The sequence below is a fragment of the Sarcophilus harrisii genome, chromosome 6 (genome assembly GCF_902635505.1).
Source record: "Sarcophilus harrisii chromosome 6, mSarHar1.11, whole genome shotgun sequence".
Taxonomy (NCBI): domain Eukaryota; kingdom Metazoa; phylum Chordata; class Mammalia; order Dasyuromorphia; family Dasyuridae; genus Sarcophilus; species Sarcophilus harrisii.
Window position 1 is genome coordinate 196,806,575 of NC_045431.1, and position 19,816 is coordinate 196,826,390.

Here is a 19,816-nt window from a genome sequence, read left to right on the forward strand (position 1 = left end):
GACATACTTAGCTCTACCTATCCTTCTTGGGTTAAAAAGGGAACAGAGTAAGAGTGGGAAAAATGGGAGGACTGCATGAACTGAGATGTAGATCCAGTTCTGTGTTTTTTTCCTCCAGTGGGTAGTTCATCTCTCTGAGATCCATTTTGTTTATCAGTAAAATGAGAGAGTTGGACTAGATTTCTAAAGTCCCTTCTAACTCTAAATTTAGTCATTTTTCTGATTATGATTCCATGACTTATAAGATTTCTTCCAGTTAAATGGTTGGATGGGAGACTTATGCCATTTGTATTTTTAGTATTTTCTGCCACCTACTGGCGTGATGAAAACCCTCACTCAGAGAGGTGGGATGTATGTGTTCTAATTCTGAGTTTTGTGATGTGAATTTAGCCTACCGTTTAGAGCCATGATTAAGAATCCTGGCGCCTGGGGATGTGCAGTTGCTCACTAATGGTTGGGAGTAAGAAGAAGGAGAAGATGAAGGATTCAGTTATACCTGCAGAATGGGAGGTCGATCGGCCAGTTACTCTCCATTCCCTCCTCAAGTCCTTCATCTACTCCTGAGGTCTATTTGTTTCTCCAACAACCTTCAGGGGTATGGACAGGTAGAACGCTGGGAAGTGTGGGGAGAGTGGTCTCCAGGTTACTGCAGGGAGGAAGAGGATGTCAATACCTGATTGAAAAGCCCACTCTTGGTATGACTCTACTCCCCTGGCTTAGCTTTCTCAGCACCAAGACTTCATTCCTCTGGGCAAAACTCACCCATGTTCAGAGAGCATGCTCAGTTCTGGTGGGATGCCTACTTTGGGTCCTGCACCATGCTCATCCAAGAGCGCCAATTGAGGTCCTGGTATTGATGGCAGACACTTTCTTCTTAAAATGTGAAACACAACAGAAGAGTGATAAATACTAATTTTTGAATGACAAATGACAAAGTTAATGATGTTAAATAATTCAGAGTTTTACTAGTGTCTCACTATGTGATAAGAGCAGATCTTTCCTTCTTTATTAAAAATATACATTTTAATGATGCTTGCTGTTTTATATTATCACTTTTAAGGGATTTGTTTCTCACTTCAAAAAGAGAACTCTTGTTCACAACAAAGAAGCAGAGCTACACTAGACGGATCAGCACCTTGACTCTGACAGTAAATGTCTCATTCTGTACCTGTAGTCCACCACCTTTTTCCTGAAAAGAGAGAGGCTTCTTATTAACCATTGAGATTATATTTGGTCATGATGTTAAGTTCTGAATTATTTTAGGATAGTTTCTTTTTACATTACTGTGACTGCTGTGCACATTTTTTCTCCCTCTTAATTTTTTTTTCTCCAAAAGCAGCTTCTCCATCTTCAGGAAATGAGGCTTGGAAAAGATTGGGGGCTGTCTCCATTTAATTCTAATTATTTTACTAAATACACTATTGTTCTCACCTGGAAAGGTGCCAAGGCTCTTCATTGCATGCTAGTGTTTTATTCCATCAGAAATTCATTATAATTCATTTGGTAATGTATTTTTTTGTTATGATAATAATAACTCACATTTATATAGCACGTTAAGGTTTACAAAGCCTTTTCCTTGGAACAATCCAGTATACAAGCCTTCTTTTATTCAGTGATTTATAAATATTAAGAAAAATGAAAATTTGTTTTGAATTCAACAAACATTCATTGGAGGCTCTGTTACAAATATTGTTGATACAGATACAAGATAAAGCCAGCAGTAGAATCAGTCAATCATTGTGAAGTCAGGGGCTTCTGCCTTCTTTGGATCTAGTGAGAGTTGGGGTGGGAAATTCTTGACCCCTTTCTACCTTCAGACATTAGATGACTTTATCAGGATGTTGTAGAGGGAATTTCTGTTTAGAAATTTCTCTTTCCCTTCCTTCTCTCTGTGGTTCAATTTACCAATGTATTTATCTTGCCTTCTTATGGCACTTGGTAACAGTCCAACAGTGATAGATTCCCATAGCTGGAACAGACTTTTAGTGACCATTGAGTCCAGTTCCCCTTCGAGCATAGAAAACTGAAACTCAGAAAGGTCATGTGGCTAATATATGTCAGAAGTGGGATTTGAACTTGAAACACTCTGACTTTAAGACCAGAGTTCTAATTGCTACCCTGCTAGGTTCCTTTACTACTTCGTGTGTGTTTGCATGTACATATACATGCTCCACATGTGCATGCTTAGCATCTTAGGTTGTTGCATTATTGGAGGTTTGGGTTTTAAATGGCCTTCCTGTACCCCCTTTGCTTTTCCAGAAATGCTCCCCTCCACAGACTCTGTTCCAGCCCAAATGACCACGTGTCAACTTGTATTCCGTCTCCTTCTTTTGTGCTTTTGTGTAGACTCCCTCCACCTTTTACCCTTTGTCTCACTTCCACTTGCCAGAACCCTTAGCAACCTTCAAGGCTCCATTCAGCTGCTACCTCCTACAGGAAGCCTTTCTTGATTCTCTAAATTGTTATTGCTTGCTCCCTTCTCAATGTTGTGTCCTATCCCTCCCTGTTATCCTCCCATCCAGTTGAATATAAACTTCATTGGGACAGGGGTGAGAGAAGAGTTTTCATTTTGTCTTTGTATCTCTAGCAACTAGCCTAGTTCCTTGTACACGAGGTACTAAATAAAAAAAGCTTGTTGACTTGAATTGTAAAGAGCTTCTAATTGACCTTTGCTTCAGAGGCAGGAGAAAAGATGCAAGAAAATCTCCATTTTATTCCTTTGGTTGTCCCTACAATAATACTCTCTCTGAAGGTCACCCCAGCTAACTGGAAGAAGCCTGATCCCAGCTCAGGGTAATTAAGCACCAGAGTGTTTACCTTCAACCTGTGTTATTGGTTAAAAAATGGGGATGTAGTAAATGATGTAGTAAATAGTTCGAAAATTGCAACACGGACAGAACAATGGCTTGTCATCCTCTCCCCGCCAGCATTCGGGTGTTTGACTTTGCTTTGTGCTGATCCATTCCTCTCTTGGGTTGTTTTAGATGAAGGGGAGCTGTACGTTTGGGGGAGCAACAAACATGGCCAGCTACTGAGCCCAGCTGCTTTTCTTCCCACGCCCCAGAAAATAGAAGCCCATTGTTTCCAGAATGAAAAGGTCACCATGGTGTGGAGTGGGTGGACGCACTTGGTTGCCCGGACAGGTGAGAACCTGGGAAGAGAGTCAGTCGACTGTTGGTAAAAGCCCATGGTGGGGAGCTGGTGAAACTGAGGTAATAATAGCAAGGAGTATTCACATGTTCATGTTGACTTGCAGCTTTCAAAAACAGCATCCCTGTTAGGCAGCTGGTACAAGTGCTATCAGCTCTCTTTGTCAGTATTTGTCACCCAGACGGATCAAGCGACTTCTCTGAAACTACCAACAATTCCATACTGATTTTCAAGCCTAGGCCTTCTTTCACAACACTACATGGGTTCCCAATCCCAATTAAACAGACTCCCAATCTGTTTAATATTGAAAAAAACAGATTTTTATTCACAAGAGGCAGTCTGATGTAATGGGCTAGAAGTCAGAGATCTAGATTTCACCTCTAGTTTCCCCACTGCTTTGCTGTGTGACTTTCAGCAGATCACTTACCATCAAGCCTCAGTTTCCTCATTCTGTTAAATGAGGGAGCTCGATTAGAATTTATACAACTCCCCATCTTATTCAGGTGACTATAACCATTTTAACACCTTTGTCAAGAAATAGAATTCAGATATTAGATTAATATTCAGATAATGAATTCTATTTCTTGACAAAGGTATTAAAAATGGTTATCATTCAGATAATTCAGATAATCATAATAAATTTGTTGAGTGCTGCAAATGTAAGCATGTGATTTGGGCTTGAAACCATTAAATTCAGTGATTACTGAGGTTCTTTCTGGGTCTAAGAGTCCATGTAATGGGACTAGGAAAAGTAAAAATGACATTAAAATCTGATTATTAATTATTAACAATGAATAATATTAATAATTATATAATATAATAATTGATTATGTGCTGTGTATATTATATATAATGTAATAGTTATAATACTAACAATTATAACCTTCCTAAGAGGAGAAACATATGACATGATGTCTAGCATAGTGTCTTATAAATATCAGATATTTGAGAAATGTTTGTGAGATGAACGAATGAATAAATTTTGAATTGTTCCTGGGACTCCCAGAAGGTCCGGATCAGTATGTTAGCCTTTTTTTTTTTTTTTTTTTTTAAAGTTTTGGGAGATTTTTGTTATCCCATTTTAGAAATAACAGTTTATCTTACGTGATGAATTCTTAATCTCTTTTGTGTTATGGATCATGTTGGTAATCTGACAAAAGCTAAAGACCCTTTCTCAGAATATTTTATTACCTAAACTCATAATTGAAGGAAATATTAATTTTTAGTTCAAAATTAGTTAAAATAAAGACATAATTCTCTTCCTCCTACCACTTAAGTTCATGGAACTCTTGAAACATTATTTGTGGATCACAGGTTAGGAGCCCTTGCCTTTTGGTTAGTTGGCAAATGGGAAACAAAGCTGTTAAGTCAGCATCCAGGCTGAGTTAGTGAGAGAAAATGAGAGGATTGCTTTTCTCTTTTAGTGACCTGACCTACCTGTGCTATTAGTGGTCAGACCATAAGCAAATCTTGACTGGGGAGACTCCACCAGAGTTCAGTTTCTAACAACTCTCAAGCCTTTTGATCTACTATGTGAATTGCCCCATTCAGATGTAACGCACAAGGCAATGGTTCTCCATTTACTGCTGATTTAGTGGAGTATTTACAGCAGAGCCTGTGACCTCCAATAAGTGGGGCCCCCCTGAAAGCTTCTAGGAGAACTGGTGCACTAAATATCACCAGGGAGATATTTTACTTAGAAAAGCTTTGGGTTGATGGAAAAGCATCATAGAAACTTCCTCCAAGTCTTTCAGTATTCTTGCTGTTTCTAGAAAGATATTTAGAGCATCCAATTCATTGCAATGCTCATTAATTAAGCACCATGTGCACGGGCTTGTTCTGGTCTAAGCACTGAGGGGGATACAATAGCCAACACAACTTGCATTTATGTAGCATTTTGGGATTCTCAAACCATCCCACAGATGTTATCTCATTTGATTCTCACAACTGCTTTGTCAAGTAGGTACTATTATCATCCCCATTTTACAGATGAGGAAACAGAGGAACAGAGAAATTAAGTGGCTTGCCCAGAGTCACACAGCTAGTAAATGTCTTAGGCAGGATTTGAACTTAGATTTTCCTAACTCCAAGTCTATTCTCTATTCAATGGGCCATGTTACATTTCTGCTATGCTGGCTAGGTAGACCAATTTGGCCAAATATGTGTTTACCTAAAAGACGATTTTATGGATAACTCACACAAGCCAAGCACTTATACATAGGTCAGAAGAATCAGCCCTTCAGATTCTTATAGTTTGCTGTTGCTCCATGCTACACAGCTCTAGTTTTATCAGCTGATTTTCAGCTGGAATAGTTTCTAGTTTTTTTGCCATCCTTGTTGTCATCTTCTGGTTCTCCTGAAGTTTGCTGATAAGCTTCCTGAAATATACTGCACAAAACTGAGCATAAGGTACATACAGTTTGACCAGGCAAAGTATAGCAGGAATATGAGTCTTAGTTCTGGATATTTTGATTTCAGTAATAAACTTTAAAACCAAACTTTCCTATTACTGTGGAAGTTGCCACCATTCTCCTAGTCATCCAAGCTCCCAACCTTTTCATCTTTGATTCCTCATTCTTTCTCCTTCTCCTCATACTTTATTCAATCTGTTGTCGAGGCTCAAGGATTTTACCTTTGTAACATCTCTCATATATATATATTCCCTTCTCTCTTCTGATACTGTCACCATCTTGGTGCAGGCCATCATCACCACATTGACATGGCCGTACTGTTGCAATAGCCAACTTCTTGATATCCCAGCCACAAATCTCCCCAGTCTAGTCCATCATCTGCTCAGCTGTCAAAGTAATCTTCCTAAAATCCAACTCTGGTCATGTCACCCTTGTCTGTATTCAATAAATTTCAATGGCATCCTGGTCCTTAATCACCTGACCCCCTTCTACCTTTCCAGTCTTCTTATACTTTTAAATATTCTTCCCTCACCCTGCCATGTACTTTGTAATCCAATGACATTGGTCTCCTTATGATTCCTTACAGAAGATACTCCAACTCAATGCATTTTCATGACTGATCCTCAAGCTTATAATTCCCTTGCTCTTTTCAGGAAACAGCCTGGTTTCCTAGAGTTTTCCCTCTGAGCTGAGACTGGAAGCTGCTCCCCTGATTTGCTGCTCTACTGAGCCAGGACTAAGAGTTTTAGTTGATGATTTACTGTGATTAAGACCCTCTCATTGGCTTTCCCAGAGTTTGTCTGAGCTGGACTGAATACCCTTTTCACCCCAGTGAGACTGACTTTTGTTTTGAAGTTTTTCCAGTTTATCTTGAGCTGGAGAGGGGTTTCATTCTGTCAGACTCTGTTCAGAGGTTGGTTTCATGTAGTTTTTGAGAGAAACTGGAAGAGCTTGAGTAGCTTCCTGACTTTATTCTGCCATCTTGTCGCCACCTCTGGAAGTCTTGGGCTTTGTGTAATCTTTAAATTTGATAAACATGCTCTCTATACCTTTATACAATACACTAAGACTATTGAATAGAACAGCACCAAGGACAGCTTCCAAAATTTTTCAATTATAGACTTTTTTCCAGCTTAACTCTATGATACTACTCACTCTGTTCAAGACTCTGAGCTGGAAGGAACCTGAGAATTTGCAATATTTATCACTACTCTGATTCTGGTCATTCAACTAGAACTGATTTTACCTAATAGTATTATGGTCTAGGTAACATTTCTCTATTATGTCCACAAGGATATCATGAGACATTTTCCTAAAGGTCTTGCTAAAATACTGTGTTAATGTCTAAGATACTCAACTATTTGATTTACTAATCTAAAACACAAGGAAATAAGGGTAGTCTGATAAAACTTGTATTTACTAAAGCCTTCTTAATTTGTTACTCCATTTCTAAATGCTTATAAGTCATTTCTTTAACAACCTGCTCTAGAATTTTGCTAGAAAGGAGAGTGAAACTTATTGACCTTAGAATTTGAAGACCTTGCTATTTCTTTTTTTAGAAATCATGATCTCTTTATCAGGGATTGCTGTCGTCATTTTCATCATGTATAAATGAGGGATTTGGGCTAGATAGTCTCTGAGGCCCCTTCTGTTTCTGGGTCCATGGTCCTATATCTTATAATTGTTTAATAATATTCTACATTTCTTCTTCCTTTCATAGCCACACTTTTAGAAGAAAGCTGTCTACATTCATTGTCTCCACATTCTTCATCTCCCCACCATTCAAATGAAACTGTTCTCTACAAGGGCATGAATATTCTGTTCATTGCTAAAGCTAATGGCCTTTCATCGCTGCTCATACTTTTAAACTTCTGTGTTGTGTTTGACACTACTCATCTTCCTCCCCTTTTAGGTATGCTTTCTTCCCTGAGGTTCTGCGGCATCATTTTGTTAGGGTTTTCCCCCTTTCTGTCTGCTCAGTCTTTTTCAGTCTTCTTTGCAGGATGACCATCCTTGTCCTATGCATTCCCAATGCATAGATGTATGTCAAACCTCAGTTCTGGGTTCTCTTCTTGTTCTCTTAATAAATTCATCCATTTTTTGTGGGTTCAACTATCATCTCTTTATTCAGATTCTCTTTGTATCTGTCTCTAGCTCTCTCCTTTTCCCTCCTCTCTCCCTCTTTGTCTCTCTCTCTATCTCTCTGTGAAATAGAAAATTGATTTTTAATTTTATTTTGCTAAGACTTAATCAACCTAGATTTAATATTCCCCTTCACTGTTTACTTAAGTTACTCCCCTTGCAAGTTTACTCAGGTAATCTTGGGTCACTTAGATCATGATTCTATTCTTGTGATGTGCACCTCTACCTTGATAACCTCACAAAATTACCACATTCTGAAGAAGTTGTTTAACCTAAAGACCAAACTAAACAGTAAAATCCCCAAATTCTCCAAATCACATGTCTTGTTTCAGAAGGGGAGGGTCAAATGTTGTAATATCAAACTAATGTCAGAGGTTTTTATTTTTTAGTCAGTTAGAAGAAGGCACATCTATGTTTCTTGAAATTTTGCAATGTCATCAATTTTCCAATTTCACTATAAAAGACCTTATCAAACTCCATCAAATGGATTATGCTTAGAACTTTGTCTCAGAATTTCTCTAGTGACCTCTCCCTCCTTCCTTTCCTTCATTACCCTCTTTCTTCTCTTTCTCCCTCTTACTTCTCCTTTCCTTTCTCCCCCTTTCTTCCCCTTCTTCCTCCTCTTCTTTTCTCCTCCTCCTTCTCCTCTTCTTCTTCTCCTTCTTGTTCATCTTGTTCTTCCTTTCCCTCTCCCTCTCCTTCTCCCTATCTGTCCTTCCTTCCCTCCCCTCCTCTTCCTTCTTCCTCTCTCTCTTCTCTCTCTTCCTCTCTCTCCTTTCTTCCCCCTTCCTCTCCCCTTCCCTCTCTCACTCTTCCCTTCATCTTTAAATCTCCATTGGCTAACACCATGCCTGGTACAGAGTAGGCACTTCATTGTTGGACTGAATTAAATTGTTGAACTGACATTGACCTAATACTTTAAAGTTTGCAAAGCACATTACATGTATTATCTTATTTAGTAGCAGGTCGATTTGGGCTCTTTGTTATACACTGCTGAAAGATTCATGGTTTTGCATCCAAAGTGCTGGTTCTTGGTGATTTATCAGAATTTCTAGGGTAGTAATTGTCACGAGATTGAATCATTATCATTGGATTGGTTGTTGTCTGGGCCCTGTGGGGTCACCCACTGGAGCCAAAGTGGCTGGAATTTAGCTGCTTCTCAGATGTTGGAAGCACTTTTGTAGTATACATTTTCTAAAAATGACCTCTTTGTGCCTTCAGTAAACTAGAGATGTTAAAAATGAACCTAAGTACAAGTACTCTGAGAAGAAGTACAGGTATTTTTATCTCTGTCTTACAATCCTGGAAATTGAGGCTAAGTTAAGCAATTTGCCCATAATCACAGAACTAATAAGTGTTAGAAATAGGTTTCAAACCAAAGTTTACCTGATTCCAGATCCAACATTTTCTGTTTCCTTTTTTTCCCTTCTAATTTTCTTTCTTTCTTCCTATTCCCCCTGGCCCCCCCCCCCCCCCATCCCCATATCCAGTTAGTAGCCGGAGACTGAATTGACATTCCTTTTTACCTGGCGTCACTGGTTCCCATATGACAGAATCTCTGCAGAATGGAACACAAAGTTTTGGGTCAATGGGAGAATCATTCAAGTCACAGGCTGTGTTTATGGGATGGGTTGTGGCTGATCTTCCCTTGCAAGGAATGTCATTAGAGAAACCTGCTAATTGGGGTTTGATTCTATTTATTCTTCTCTTACCTAGTGTTAAGACTCTCTGACACTCTGGAATATTTACATTCTGAGAAGAAAAACTCATTTTTTTCCTTTAGGGGAGGGTTGGCTGGGGACATGGACTTGTCTCCATTGTCATGAAGCTGGCCGAGTCAATCTGAAATTCTAAAATGTCATAACTTGTCATTTAGTTCAACTCCCTCATTTTATTAAAGAGATCCAGAATGGGACTTGGCCAAGGTCATATGGTGAATTAGTAGCAGAATTGGGATTAGCATGCCACTTCTTGACCTTTTTACCCATTGGAACTCCCACTGAGAAAAGCCAAATTTGAGTGGTGTCTTTTTTGCCTTCAGGAGGATACAGGTTTTTTTAAGTGGACCCTATAGAGACAGCACATTTAAACTGCAGGGGCAATAAGGGACAGTGTGGGTTATATTGCACTAGAAGACTACAGTAGCACTTTTTTTTTTGACACTGGAGCCATGTAAAGTGAGGCAATGAAAGTCTTTTCTGTTATGTATGAGACCAACACTTTATGATTCTGTGGATGCCATGTGTTTAGAACAGATATTCTCAAAGGGTGTCTGAGGAACCGTAGACGTCCCTGAAAGCCTTTCAGACCATCTGTAAAGTCAAAACTATTTTTATAACAATACTCAAATGTTATTTGCCTATTAAAATACCCCTACCTTTTCCAATTACACATTTTTTTGAAGCTGGATTTTCTTTATATGATTCAACGTTAAAACAACATTTTGCAGCAAATAGAATCCAATAGCAGATAGGAGAATCCAACTATTTTTTACTGAGCCAGACATTAAAGAAATTTGCAAAAATATTGAAAACAATACCACTCTTCTCACTATTTTTTTCATTTTAGAAATTATTTTTCAAAAAAAAGTTATTTATGTAAACATGTAATAGGTTTATCATTATTTTTAAATGAATTGATAAATATTTTAAAATTTTATCAACTTAAATTTTTAATGTGGTTAATATTGATGGGTATGTAACCCATATAGACAAAAGCTTTTTGCTGAATAATTTTTAAGAGTATTAAGGAATCCTCAAAAATTTTTTTTTTATTTTTTTATTTAATAGCCTTTTATTTACAGGATATATACATGGGTAACTTTACAGCATTAACAATTGCCAAACCTCTTGTTCCAATTTTTCACCTCTTAACCCCCCCACCCCCTCCCCTAAATGGCAGGATGACCAGTAGATGTTAAATATATTAAAATATAACTTAGATACACAATAAGTATACATGACCAAAACATTATTTTGCTGTACAAAAAGAATCAGACTCTGAATTATTGTACAATTAGCTTGTGAAGGAAATTCAAAAATGCAGGTGTGCATAAATATAGGGATTGGGAATTCAATGTAATGGTTTTTAGTCATCTCCCAGAGTTCTTTTTCTGGGTATAGCTAGTTCAGTTCATTACTGCTCCATTAGAAATGATTTGGTTGATCTCGTTGCTGAGGATGGCCTGATCCATCAGAACTGGTCATCATCTAGTATTGTTGTTGAAGTATATAATGATCTCCTGGTCCTGCTCATTTCACTCAGCATCAGTTCGTGTAAGTCTCTCCAGGCCTTTCTGAAATCATCCTGTTGGTCATTTCTTACAGAACAGTAATATTCCATAATTTTCATATACCACAATTTATTCAGCCATTCTCCAACTGATGGACATCCATTCAGTTTCCAGTTTCTAGCCACTACAAAAAGGGCTGCCACAAACATTCGTGCACATACAGGTCCCTTTCCCTTCTTTATAATCTCTTTGGGATATAATCCCAGTAGTAACACTGCTGGATCAAAGGGTATGCACAGTTTGATAACTTTTTGAGCATAGTTCCAAACTACTCTCCAAAATGGTTGGATTCGTTCACAACTCCACCAACAATGCATCAATGTCCCAGTTTTCCCGCATCCCCTCCAACAATCATCATTATTTTTTCCTGTCATCTTAGCCAATCTGACAGGTGTGTAGTGGTATCTTAGAGTTGTCTTAATTTGCATTTCTCTGATTAATAATGACTTGGAGCATCTTTTCATATGACTAGAAATAGTTTCAATTTCTTCATCTGAGAATTGTCTGTTCATATCCTTTGACCATTTTTCAATTGGAGAATGGCTTGATTTTTTATAAATTAGAGTTAATTCTCTATATATTTTGGAAATGAGGCCTTTATCAGAACCTTTGACTGTAAAAATATTTTCCCAGTTTATTGCTTCCCTTCTAATCTTGTCTGCATTAGTTTTGTTTGTACAAAAACTTTTCAGTTTGGTATAATCAAAATTTTCTATTTTGTGATCAGTAATGATCTCTAGTTCTGCTTTGGTCATAAAGTCCTTCCCCTTCCACAGGTCTGAGAGGTAAACTATCCTATGTTCCTCTAATTTATTAATGATTTCATTCTTTATGCCTAGGTCATGAACCCATTTTGACCTTATCTTGGTGTACGGCGTTAAGTATGGATCAGTGCCTAGTTTCTGCCATATTAGTTTCCAATTTTCCCAGCAATTTTTATCAAACAGTAAGTTCTTATCCCAAAAGCTGGGATCTTTGGGTTTGTCAAAGACTAGGTTGCTATATTTGTTGACTGTTTTATCCTCAAAATTTTTCAAGAATATAAAGGAAGTTTCAAGAAATTTTAAGAGTATAAAGGAATCCTAAATAATTTTTAAGAGTGTAAGGAAGATCTATATAATTTTTAAGAGCAAAAAAGTGTTCTGAGACCAAAAAATGTGAGAACTCCTGTGCTAGAAGGTGGAGAGAGTGAGAAAGAAGCAGGTAGGATTCTGTGTTCTGTGAAGACATTGTGGTGCTGGTATTGGTTCTGGAGTGCTTGCCTGTGTGTGTGTGTGTGTGTGTGTGTGTGTGTGTGTGTGTGTGTGTGAATGAGAGAGAGAGAGAGAGAGAGTGTGTGTGAGTGAGTGGAGAGACTGAAGAGTAGAATACACCCAACCCATTGGTAGAATACACCCAACCCATTGGTTGTCTCAGGTATTTTTGACTAAGCCATGGTGCCATTCTAAAGATGGAAGTATCAAGGAGGAGTCCGTGATGATTCAGTACTTTCAAGTCTGATAGAATCTATTAAATTATTTGAACTACATGAGGTTAAAACTACCATTAGGGGAGACCTGATGGGAACTTATTGTTTCAGCTATTTTATCCCACTTAAAAAAATCATATGCAAGGAAATCATAAGCTTTAGAAGTGAGGGGTCTTTTAGAGATCTTCAGCCCAGCTGCTTCTAAATATGTATATATTGATATATATCTATATCTATATCAATATATAAATATATAGACATAAATGTATATGTATTTATATTATATATATAATAAATCTCTCTCTCACTATATCTATCTATCTGCTTCTATTTTTCTAAATAGGAAATTGAAGCCCAGTGATGCCTGAGTTCACCCAGTGAGTTTCATAAACGCTTTCTCACGGGTTTGTGGCAGAAATTGTACTCGGCTAGCACTTGAATCGCCTGTCTCCCAGCTCATTGTTCTTTCCTTTTCCAAGTGTCTCCTAGATCCAAGTCAGCTCTCTTAGCTGAATTAGATTGCATTTTCTTCCTATTTCCTGAGGAAGGAGATGGTTTTGCAGGGCATATATCTGCAGAAGAATCGTCTCTCAGTCACTCTTGTTTCCTTAGATGTCAGAAGCACACATATACACAGGGTATATTTAATGTCTCAGCATTAGTGAAATCCAAGCCCGCTCATTGATTCGCACCAGACACCATTAACAGAGGTACTTAATGCTGATTTTTGTGTTTGGGATGCTAGATGCTGTCCAGAAGAAGGTGGAAGTTTGCATTGTACTCTCCTTTGAGGGTGTGTTAATCTGGAAACCTCAATCCAGTTCAGGGAGGGTCTACTTTAATATGCTCTATTTAAAGTTGTCTTTAAATTGGATGCCGACTTTTGGAGCTTTTAATTGCCAACCACTGAACTCTGAACTGGAGAATTTTGGGAAAGAGGGACTTGGCTTTTTACCTTCCTGTCTGACATGCCCCAAAACTGATGTCATCATCATCTTCTATCTCCCCCCTTCAGCAGTCGCTCCATACCAGCATCCTTCTCTGTCTCAATGGCATCAGTGTGCCTGGGCATAAAAATTTGAACTTGTCTTTGAGTAGTGAGTGCCTACTCTGTGCATGGCATGATAATAAAATATATAAGAAAATTATATGAAATACTTTCCGATTCCAAGAAGAAGTAGACATTTGAGACAACTATTATTTGCAAAATGACTTCACTGTGGCTCAATTCTTATTTGGCTTCATGAACTTTTTATTATAGAAGTTATTCTTTGAACTGTTGATCTCAAAAAGTTTTAAAGTCCAACCTTTTCTTAAAAGAGCTTTTTTGGAATAGTTATCTGGCTCACATATGGGAGGCATTGAGCAACTTGGGCAGAATGTAATTATTAATAATAAAACTAGTAATAACTAACATTTAGTCTCAACTCCATGCTAGGTGCTAAGCACTTTATAATGATCTCATTTGATTCTCACAGCTCTGGGAAGTAAGTGCTATTTTTAATCCCCAATTAAGACCCAGATGAGTAGTACAAATAAAAATTGCTTGGGATTCAGAGGTTCGATGTGGCAGCTGAAGTATTTAGAGGAATGTTTCTAAGAGGAAGTGGACTTTGGAATGGACCTCGAAGAGTGTGTCAAACTTAAACAGGCAGAGAAAGAAGGAGAGAATTGCTGTTTGGAGTGGGAACTGCCTGAGAAAAAGATCTAGAGGTAAGAATGAGAATGGTGTACTTTAGGAATTCTAGCCTGTTTTGGTTTGGGTAAGCAATGGGATATGAGATGGGAAATGTCATTTGGGTCCAGATTGTGGAAGGCTTTGAATGCCAGGCTAGGGAATTTGGAATTTTGTCCTATAAGCCATATGCAGCAGGTGTTCAGTGGAGAGATAGGCAAGAGTGGTCTTTGGCTAGGCTTCCCTTTCCGGATATGTCACTAGAGAGTCCTGATAATTGGGATTTGATTGTACTTATTCTCCTATTACCTAATGTTTATTAAGCTGGCCATCCTGAGACACAATTCTGAGAAGAATGACCTCTAGGGGAGGGTTTATTGGAGCATGAACTTGATGTCCATTGTCAGGGAGCTAACTCAGACAATCTGAAATCCTAAAATGTCATAGCTAGTTATTTGGTCCAATTCCCTAATTTTATTGAAGAAAAGATCCAGAATGGGGATTGTCACATCATATGGTGAGTTAGTAGTAGAATGCTTTCTCTTGACCCTTTCTACTTTCCATTGGAAAAAACCAAATCCAGTCATGCAACCCTGTATGATTTAGGATACTTGCATCATCCTTTCCTTGAGATTTTAAGGTTTGATGATGTCACTGGTGTGAATCCTACTCCAGCATGCATATCTCAGGCCCCATGTAATGTGCTAGACAATCTTGGAAAATTGCATGGCTAATGATATCATCATTTGTGGACCATCTGCCTATGAGCATCCCTAACTTTATCTGCCCTAGGATGGCTGACGTAGAACCAGCAGTCCAGACCTTCATTTTTATTCCAGCTTGGTCTACCTGAGCTTGTGCTCAAGTGGTCTGCCCTTGGAAGTTCAAGGTCACCAGCACAATAAAGTGTTGGAGAAGGACATCATTGGTTGGTATTTTAGGAAAATCTTCATTCTTAGCATGTATTCATTATTATTATTGACCAGATTGTCATTTGCCCAGACACCCAAGGCTTCCTTTCATTTACATTAATCCTCTAGACCTAGGTACTAGCATTTCTGGAGTACCCTTTGGGGGGCAGGAGTTCAGACTGGCCTTGGACTAGAACTGGCTGAAATGCTGTGTCTAAAGTCTGTGGAGACCAAATTTGGCCTCAAGAGGGCACCAGCGTCTGCCTCTTTTCCTCCATCAAGCTAGATCTGGAAGCCATCTAGTCTGCTTATTTTACAGATGGCCTACAGAGGTTCGTGAGAATGAAATAATTTGCTCAAGGTCACAAGGGCAATAAGCATCAAAAAGGGAATTTGAATCCAGAACTGATGTTCTTTTCATTGTACCATTGTATTTGAATCAGGGGTTCTTTATCCCCTTTCTGTCTCATGGACCTCTTTAGTAGCCTAAAGTCTATGAATCCCTTCCCAAAATCATAGTTTTAAATAATTGAAAAAAAATGCTAAATTTCAGTCGGAGATAAATAAAAACAAAGATGCCCTTTTTCTTTCATCCAAATTCATTAATCCCCTGAAATATGTCTACAGACTTATGGGAAGTCTGTGGATTCTCAAAGGGTTGAGAATCCCCTTTCTGTTTTAAGGAGAGTAATTATATAATCCTACTTACAATCCATCATGTAAAGAAGGATTTATTTTCTTTTCTTGTCTCCCAAACTCCCCTTACTTAACATTTTTTGGAGGGGGAATCTGCTAAGTCTAAGAAGGATGGTAGAGTGAAAAGAATTGTGAACTGGGAGAATGGAGTTCTGGGTTATTTGTCTAGTTGAGTCATTAAGTTGTTTTCTGATCTTGGTAGGTCATTTTATCATTGCTGAGTCCCTGTCTCTCCTTGGTAAAAGTAAGGAGGTTGGGTAGGGATTATAGAATTTAGAGATATAGGATGAGACATTTATGGTCATCAAGTTCAGCTAGGGAAACAGTTGCATAGGAGTGAAGTGATAGATGTTTTACTGCAAATCCCTTCCCATCTCTGGGCCTTGATTTCCCCACTTGTAAAATATGGTGGTTGGAGTAGATGGCTTCCAAAATTCTGTGATTTTATCATAGCTACTATGACTCCAAATCAAATGTGTGCCTTCTTCCATGATCTATGATCTTCCATGGTTCTGTTTTTCTGATATCTATGTCAGTGCGATGGGGACCCAGATTCTGCCTTCTGGGAACCAGCATAGAAGTAGGTCAGTGAGGAGTCAGTGGCCCATCACTCAGCTGATGTCTTGTTATGGTCTCTCCAACTACTGGGGGGACGTACTTTTGTATGTGTCTCCATTACTCAGTCTGAAGGAAGCTGAGACCAAAGGGAGGAAGAGATAGGGAGAGGGTGGGAGCCAAGACAGCCTCCATGTTTGTGTTATCTCTGGCTTCTTCCTGCTGTTTGGTATGGAGGTGAGTTTTAGGTCTTGCTGTTTACTCTTCCCATCAGATCCTGCTTGGGATGGCAGGCCCAAACTGGCTGATTGGTTTGTCTGAAAAGCCACCAGATGGCAGCAATGAGAAGCCTTGTGGGCTCCAGAATGATGGAGGAGGTTCAGCAGGAAGGGGACCCCATTCTGCTGCTGAAAGGGATTGAAATCAGCAGAGTCTGGAATTAGGCTGTGACTGAGCACAGTTGCATGCCCCCAGGGAGCAATAGAGTACGTGCCTGGGGAAAAACAAACCGGAGATTGGGATAGGAAGGAAAATGAAATTGAAATGGTCTTGTTCTTTCTATGGCCCTTTGAGAATGGCCAGGCCTGCTCTGGGGAAATGGTCCTAATCTGGTTTTTAGAGCCCATGTGGTCCATAAGCCCATCCTCCTCCCATGACTGCTGTAGGATTGTCCACAAACCCTGCCCTGGGTTGCTCCTACTGGAGTATTGTGTTCATTTCTAGATAGCCCATTTTAGGAAGGATATCGGCCTTCTGAAGTATCCAGAGAAATGAAAGCAGGATAGAAAAATGCCTCAAGATAGTGACTTATGAGAAAGTGATGAAGAAAGTGGGAATGTTCAGTCTGCATAAGAGAAGAGATAGGGATGGTCCTGGTACCTGTCTTCAAATATGTAAAGGGTCATCATATTGATAACATCATAAAATAAAGGAACAGGTAAAATTTGGATGAAATTTTAGATTGTTATAATTGGCCCCAAAGTACAGAACTAGAATTGGGTAAAAATTGCTAAGAAGTAAATTTAGGCTTGATTCTAAGAGAAAAACCCGAAAAACCGTGCTTATCATTGAAGTTGTCCCAAAATGAAAGAAGGCCTGCCTTAGATTCCTTTTCATTGGAATGTTTCAAATACAGGTTAGATGATCCTTTGGGGAGAAAAGATTTCAAAAAGTTGAGAAAATAGTTGAAGACTGGGTAAATCAGCCCAAGAAAAATGAGCTGGGTTGGTTGTAGTGACACAAGCCTAAAGTTTCTCTTGCTAGGGCAGTTGAGGATGGTGGATCACTTGAGTTCAGAAGTTCTAGGCTATAATAGGTGAAGTCAGTCTAGTATCTAGACTAAATCCAACACTGACAGTGTGAATCTCTAGGAAGGAAAGGGTGTCAGGCTGCCTAAGGAAGGGTGAACCAGTCTGAATTGGGAACAAAGCAAATCACAGCTACTATGCTGATCAGTACTGGAATTAAGCCCATGAATGGTCATTGTATTTTAACCTGGATGAGATGGGGAGATCCAGTCATACAAAATGAAACAAAATAAAATAAGTAAGGATGGCATCATATTGATTGATAAAAGTCTGATTCTAGAAACAGTTTTCCAGTAAAGAAGAAGGGAATCTGTCTAAATAGATTTATGTGGCTACATAGGGAGCTCATTGACAAAATCAGATTTAAAAAGAAAAAAATATAGATAAGATAGAAAAAGGGGTAATGAAGATTCAACAAACATCAAGCACCAAATGTGTACAAGACTTGGTGCTAGTAGGTCCTGGTGATAGCTATAAAGACAAAAATGGCATAGTTCTTTATTCATTCTACTGGAAGCAAGAGGAAAATATGACATTATATAGATAACTGTAATAAAAACTCGGGTGTGATGGTGGCAAAGCAAAATTAGAACTTTTAGGATTCGTAGAACACTTTCGAGTTTGTAAAAAGTGCTTTATCTTACCTTATTTGATTCTTGTGAGGTAGATGATTATTATCCTCACTTTATAGAGGAGGAAACTGAAACTGAAGTGACTTGCCTAAGATCAAACAACTAAGTGAGTTGTTGGGGTTGGTCTAGCTCTTTCTCCATTGCACCATCCCACAAAATGTTCTAGGAATATTTGAGGAGAGAGGGATCACTTTCAACTAGAGGGAATCAAGGAGAGCTAAGCAGAGAACACCAGAGGTAAGCCTTGAAGGAAGAGGAAGCATTATTCTGAAAAGCTGATAGGGGGAGGGAATGCCTTCTAGAGCTGGAGGATAGCCTGGGCAAATTCATGGGGGTGGGAGATGGCTCACTAAGTTCAGGGAACAACTAGTAACCTAATTTTAGATGGAAATAAGGCTGCAAAAACAGTTTGGAGCCAGATTGTTGTAATTGGATGAATGCCAAGGAGAGGAGATTTTATTTTATCCTCAAGGTAATAAGGAGCTACCATCAGTTTTTCAGCAGGGAAGTGATAATGGTCATCCCATGACCTTAGGAAGGTAATTTTGGCACCTTTGTGGAGCATGAGTTTTGAGAGAGAACACCAGAGACAGGTGGACCAATTAGGATGAATACAAAAGAGTCACATAAGAATGTTAAGATGCTAAAGCCTGGAATGATTGTAATAGGCATAGCAGTGAATGCTAAGGGCAGCAAAAAAGGCTTTTAAAAAATCTTTTTTTCCCCAGAGCCCAAAAGCAGATCAAATAAAGGATAAGATAGTTGCTTGGTATTAATAGGCTGATGATAACAGACAATGGAAAGAAAGCAGAGCTGTTTGACTTCTATTCGGCTTCTATTTTCTCTACCAAGGAGAATAATCTTCTGATTGGGAAGACTAGAACGAATTTAAACCTTTAGATAAGGAAGGAGACAGGGAGAGAGAACTTAGATGCCCCCAAATGGGTTCATGTCACCCTTACTGGATAACCAGGGGGCCAAACTCGAGTGCAGCCCAAATTAGATTAAAATGTAATTAGCAAGATAAATAAAATTATAGAACAACACAGTTAATGTTGGTTTCTGGTTTTCTAAGTCAGGATGTTGCCATAGGAATCCATTTCTATTTGAATTTGTTATCACTGTTATAACCATGTAGTATAATTGAGAGAATGTTGAATTTAGAGTGAGAGAGCCTGGGTTCAAATCCTACATCTTTCTGTGTGCACCTCAAAGATAGGAATTGTCTTTTGCCTTTATTTGTATCTCTAGTGCTTAGCCCAGTGCCTATCACATAGTAGGAGCTTAATGACTAGTGATTGATTGGTGGGTTCTTGGCAATTCCCTTTGATTCTCTGGGCCTTAGTTCTTTCCTGTGTCAAATGAGGGGATTGGAATACAACAGAGTAGACATCTCTAGTGTCCTTTTTTTGTTCTAACTCCATGATCCTGTAATCCTATGATGGTTGAACTGCTGTCAAAGGATGGCCTGGGAGGTGGCCATCTCCCTGAAGATAAGGAAATGTCTTGATTTTGAGAATAGGAAAGAAGAACTATAAACCAGCTTCTTAAATTATGATTTGTGACCCTATATGAGG

The 19,816-nt window shown here is 38.7% G+C and overlaps 1 protein-coding gene across 1 annotated transcript in view; it reads left to right on the plus strand.

The window, feature by feature from the left end:
• SERGEF (secretion regulating guanine nucleotide exchange factor) overlaps positions 1 to 19,816 on the plus strand; it is a 237,521-nt gene that overhangs the window by 18,301 nt on the left and 199,404 nt on the right. Inside the window, exon 8 of the mRNA XM_012552452.3 lies at positions 2,985 to 3,143. Coding sequence (XP_012407906.2) covers positions 2,985 to 3,143 — 159 coding nt within the window. The remainder of the gene's footprint in view (positions 1 to 2,984; positions 3,144 to 19,816) is intronic.